The sequence below is a fragment of the Filicampus tigris genome, chromosome 18, assembly GCF_054856515.1.
Source record: "Filicampus tigris isolate MCC_2025a chromosome 18, RoL_Ftig_1.0, whole genome shotgun sequence".
In the NCBI taxonomy this organism is placed as follows: Eukaryota; Metazoa; Chordata; class Actinopteri; order Syngnathiformes; family Syngnathidae; genus Filicampus; species Filicampus tigris.
In genome coordinates, this window is record NC_141234.1 from 10836501 (window position 1) to 10842500 (window position 6000).

The following is a 6000-nucleotide window of genomic DNA, read 5'->3' on the forward strand; positions in this document are numbered from 1 at the left end:
TTTTTTCACACCTTCCCGCCCTCACGACGAGGAATCTTTATGTTGCTTTGTCAATATTATCGTGACGCGGCCCCTCGAGCTATAATAATAACTTTTTTACATTCCAAATAGCTATCAGCTGCTCAGCCACGGCTACAAATCACGCGACTCTCCTCTGAGTTACCAAGCCAGCGGTCATAAAACACGGGCCCTAAACCTGCGCCTGTTTTACTGAAGCAATTTAGCTTGGCTCAAGGGCAAGGTAGCAATATCTCTGTTCTCTGCCTGCCTGTTCAGCCGGCGGCGGAGAGAATAGTGGCCGTTCGGCTGTCTGACTCTCTGAGTGACTGCTCCATTTGGGCTCCGAAAGGATTGAGGCAGGCCTGACTAACTTCCTGTTTAGATGCAACTGATGACGTTGTTACTGGAAGGCTGGATGGCTTGTGCAGAGAGTGCAATTTGGTGCGTCGGCAAAAATGTATTGACACCATCGGGAGTCGAGGCAGTTTTTAAAAAAAAACAAAAAAAACATCTGATTGCTTAGTACACACTAACGCTATTTTTTAATTCTTTTTATTATTAACTCATTCACTGCCATTGACGGATTTACTTGTCTTTTCACAGTCCAGCCATTCAATCCCAGGAACTTATTTATATATTTTTTAGTTCTGTCAAACGATTACAATGTTTTAACGAATTAATCGCAACATTTTCCATAATTAATCGCGATTAATCGTGTTTTTCAACTACAATTTTTTACAAAGCTTGGAACCGTTATTTACTTGAGTAAAATCTTGGATTGTGGAAAAAAATAAAAGTATATTTCGATTCAAAGACTGTTCTGATAGCTTTCTTTGATCCTTGAATACAATTCTTTTCCTGTAAAATACAACAGTTAAACGATACACCAAAGACATACAACTAATATGGTATTTGAATTTGGCTGTGCAAAATGTGCAAATTATTTTGGATTTCTCCAATGAGCCGTCAAGCAACTTTTTTATAGTAGAACTACAAAACAAGTCCGTCTTTGTGCCAGTGACTCTCCTCTAAGTTTGGCTGCACAGTGAGCAGAGGTCAGCTGCTACAGGAAGTAAATAAAACTGAGTTAATTTTTTTTTTGTGCGTTACGAAATTTAAATTAATCTTCATAGTTAAAGCTTTAATTTTGACAGCCCTAATATTTTTTTAATTTTGTGCAACATTAGCGTAAAAGAGATTCTGAAAACGTCCGGCAGTTAATGAGCTAAAGTGCTTTTAAAAATGTCGCTGCCTTCTCCGCGATACGAGCTAATCTCACTGCAGTTTACTCTGGATCCGTAAAATATGTTTTGGGTTTTTTTGTGGGTTTTTTCCCATGTTTTCAAAACAATGCATGTTAGGGTTAGAAGGTTGTTTTCAAATGCCATCCTTCAAATCCATTCAGTAGGGTCTATCCATTCTCCTCTCCAAACATGCTAATGTACACGCAATGAACGCAGCACTAAAGCCCTTCAACTTGAACAATTCGGAGGCCTGTACGTCGTATTGATGTTTCCCTCTCTTGTTGTTTCCGCGTGCAGATCATCCAGGATCGTGTTTTGGAGCACAGTTCCAGGAGCACCCTGATGTGGAACAGTCACCCCGGGGGCCTCTTTGCTCTGCCACAGTACTCGAGCTACCTTGGAGACTTCCCCTTCTTCTACGCCACATTTGGTCAGTAAAATGCACTTTGGACCTTCATTTTCATTAGCCTGTTGTCAGCTAAGTTGGACCTCATCCGAGCAGCAGAAACATTGTATGCATCCTTTGGTTTCGTTCTACTGCCCCCGTGGAGCGTAGCGAGCGGAGGAACAAACGGGCCTTTGACGGATGGTCGCATTTGTCCTGCTGACTCACTGGACCTCCCCATCATCGCTTTTGAGTCAGCACTTGCCGCCGCCGCCGCGGTTCAGTAGCGCCGAGTTAGCCCCGCGCTGCATATATGTGACCCAAGGACCTCTCCGTCACCCTGCGTCTTCACTCCATCATTCCTCCAAGCACACGCGTTCATCAATCCAATTCAATTTGATGGAGTGCCTGAACCCAAATAGAATGTGCGTGATAGCAGATGCAAATGATAGTACTGTTAGAGAGGGGCTTTTTTTTGGGGGGGGTTCAAATGTGAGTCTATTAACTCATTCACTGCCCGACATTTTTCAGACCGCTTTTACACTAAAGTTTGGAAGAAAAAAAAAGAAAAATATATAAATAAATTCGTGGGATTGAATGGCTGGACTGTGAAAAGACGTATTAATATGTCCTTGGCAGTGAATGAGTTAATTTAAACTGCTTCAAATATGCATCGACGTAAAGAATAAAAGAATCGATATTGACATTTTGATCGCAAAAGGATTTGTAATGATAACAGTCAAATCTATTATACATGTGTTTATTTGCATGCTCAGTTCTGGCACTAACAAAACACCAATAAGGCAAAAATGCAATTAAACAGACAAAATTATTAGTTCAAGTTTTTTTGTAAAGTTACAAAAAGTGACTGTTTGTAACAAGGACGAAATGCGGATGTTAAAATAAAACCATCTTTAGTTTTTAAAATGAGTCATACATTTTCTTTAAATAAAAAATCTTTAAAAATTGAATCGAAATCGGGAACTGAAAATCGAGTTCGTATTGTAGAATAGATGAATGAATAAGAAAGTTTTGGGGCTAGAGAGAGAAGAAAATATCTGAACAGATATTTTGGTTGTATCCTGAATTAACCCTCCATATCCGAAACCACAAACCGATCGAGCCTGAAAGTGTGCAAAACTGCCAGGAAAGCAGTACTAGCGCGAATATCGAAAGGCCTCATAAGGCTGAATCAAAGCAGCTGGCTATGATGCAGTCATCAGTCATCTGGCAAGATGTGCTGATTCTGTAACATGCTGGATGGGAGAAAAGCCAGAAAATCAAGCACTAAATAGCGAATACAGCATCCAAGAATGACAACAGCCTGCACTTGTGTCATTCTGCTCCACTTTGGTCCTCGGGACCAGCGTATTGATGACTCATATATTTGTCGGTCTCAGCTCGGAATGTGAAGACTGCTTTTGAAATGACACTAATGGCTAACAGTTGGTCCACCACCTTTTCTCAATCCGCCGTTGTTAAGCATTGGTTTCTGTCGCGTTGTGTTTCAGGTATCAAACCGTATCCAAAGTTCACAGCTGTCATCCACGCCGTCTCAAATCTGGTCTCCCAGTCCCAACCCATCCTCAAGCTGCTGGTGGCGGTGGCCAAGTCGCAGTACTGTGCACAGGTGAAACATGTGTTGATGTTTTATGTGTGGTAACTCTGATGGATGGAAACCGAGCAACGCTTTGTAGCAGTGTTGCATTTGTCTCCATGGCAGCCCTTCAGCGCCGCATCATGTATTGATTCTCGGGCTCGCTCCTTAACAGCATGGGAAATGAAATGGAATTTGCGCCCTGATGGCTGCGTGTGTGTGTGTGTGTCTGTGTGTGTGTGTGTGTGTGTGTGTCTTTTTTTTTGTGTTGTGCAAGTTTTTCCAAAAAGTAACTTTGGGTTGGAAGTAGGGATGTGATGATTAATCGGAAATCGATAAAAAAAAATCCATTCAAACCGATGAATCGAATAATCGAGACGAATGGTTACACAATATAATCATACTTGATTTACATTTCCAGATTTAAAAAAAAAAAAATTACATACATTTTATAAAACAAATTTTATAAATTTGGTTTGGTCCAAAAGGATCTTACTTACATTTATTTGTCTTTATATGTTTGACGTTTAAACATTATCACGTTTTGTAGCAAAAAATAAATGATCGTTTGAATAATCGTGATTTCAATGATTAACAAAATAATCAGGATTCATATTTTTTTCAGAATCCAGCAGAAGATTTTTAAAAGGTTGAATTGTGGGTTAGATTGCTGCTCTGTTTTTTTCCGTTAACTTTACAAAGCTGGCGCCGCATTAACCATCCTGGACTTTTCATCCTTTGAAAGCAAGTTAGATCAAGCTAACCGAATGAAGTTCTGTTAAAATACCGGAGGGTTGTATTTTTTTCAAAATACATAGATTTTTAAAAGCCTAAACAATAAAGCCTAACATTGCAACGTTTTGTTGTCAGGAATATTCTCCTATATATTATATCTCACACGATATTTACACGATGCTTATCTCATTTTCCTTGCTTTCATTTTTTTTTTCCTTAACTCGGCTACCTTTATTCATAGAGCACTTTAAAAACAACCACAGCTGCATGCAAAGTGCTGTACGTGAAGTAAAAATCCGATAAAATGAAAACAAAGACGGTGAAAACAATACCGTAATGCAGTAAACACTAAACCAATGCAGAATCGAAAGCCCCAAATAAAAATGTTTTTCAAGATGTTAAATCTTAAACCTGTGCATGCGGAATGGAGAGCCAGGTACGCAGCCCACCATTGCTGGGCTGTGAGTAGATGAGGATATAAATAAATGGGGTCTGGGAATAACAGTGAGGGGGGAAAAAGAAATCTAAATTTGATGCGGGGGAAAAAAAAAAAGGCTTTTGAACACGCTGCGGCAGTTTTTGACACGGTGAACCTCCTGCTGTGTATGAGAAGACAGATTTCTTGCAGCCTTGATACCAATTCACCAACACTTTTTGCTCCCTGCAGTCACATACACACACACACACACACGCACGCATGCACACACACTCTCAGTCTTGCATCCACAATCACGCCATCGGCACCCTGAGAGAGCCTGTGAGCTGGCGAAGATGCCATCTGTCCTCCTAATAGAGCCGAAATAGAACCCCGTAAGATCGGATTTATGCGTTTGTGTGCAAGAAGATATTTTCTAACGGTGGTCTTGTGAGATCAGGCTTGGCCTCATAAAGAATGCATGGCAGCACTGGCACTATACAGTATTAACAAATAGATCAGGGCCACCCCCGAGTTGAGTTATTTTTACTAAGCTTTTCACGGGATGTAACGATTCACTCAAGCCACGATTCGATTCGGTTTTCAGTTCCCAATTTCGATTCGATTTTAAAGTTGTTTTTTTTCCAAACAAAATTAATGACTCATTTTAAAACCAAAAGATTTTTAAGTTTGACATCTGCATGTGGTCCTTGTTACAAACAGTAACTTTTTGTAACTTTTACAAAAAGCTTAAATAATTTTGACAGTTTATGGCATTTTGTCTTATCAGTGTTTTGTTAGTGCCAGAATTAAGAAAATGGAAATAAATACACGTATAATACATTTGACCGTCATCAAAATTTCAATATCGATTCTTTTAATTATTTTTTTTATATCAATGCATATTTTAAATAGTTTAAATCGATTTTAAATTGATTTTCGATTAATCATTACATCCCTTACACAGTTATTTTGGCTTAGCGGCACAGATTAAGATTTGGCGCCATCTTGTGGTATGTCATAGTGAGGGGAGGAGCTTCATTTATCCAGGCCTTAGCCCTGTCTAATTGTAAAGTTGCGCTTTGCTCTCATGTTGTGGCATCTGCAGCCAATTATAGAGGCATACATTTACCATGTTGTTTTTTTTTTGTTTTGTTTTTTTTAATCATGACGGAATGTTGGAGTGTCCAAATAAAACACACATTTTAAAGATAAGAAGTAGGGATGTAACAATTCACTCAAGCCCCATTTCGATTTTCAGTTCCCGATTTTCAATTCAATTCAATTCGATTCAATTCAATTTTTTCTTTTTTTTTTCTTTTTTTAATTAATTGCTGCCATGCTTTTCTCTGTGCACTACAAGTGCATAATTTGATCTACACATTCAAAATGTGCTATGCATCTCTAGAATGGAAAAAATTGAGAGACATGATTTTTTTAGCACTTTAAATTAGTATATTCTAATGAACTAGGTATGTTATGTCTTTTGTTAGGTGTTGCTGTATATGGCTTGTGAGCGCTGAGATGCCCAAGTTCGATTGGAATCGATTAATCGGTTTGAATTGATTTTCGATTAATCGTTACATCCCTAATAAGAAGAGGCCAAGCTATGAGGACGTACCAG

General features: G+C 39.0%; 1 protein-coding gene across 1 annotated transcript in view; it reads left to right on the forward strand.

The window, feature by feature from the left end:
* The window catches only part of ext1b (exostosin glycosyltransferase 1b), a 102876-nt gene that overhangs the window by 85335 nt on the left and 11541 nt on the right, over positions 1-6000 (forward strand). The window contains exons 5-6 of the mRNA XM_086014197.1: positions 1542-1674; positions 3141-3259. Coding sequence (XP_085870323.1) covers positions 1542-1674; positions 3141-3259 — 252 coding nt within the window. The remainder of the gene's footprint in view (positions 1-1541; positions 1675-3140; positions 3260-6000) is intronic.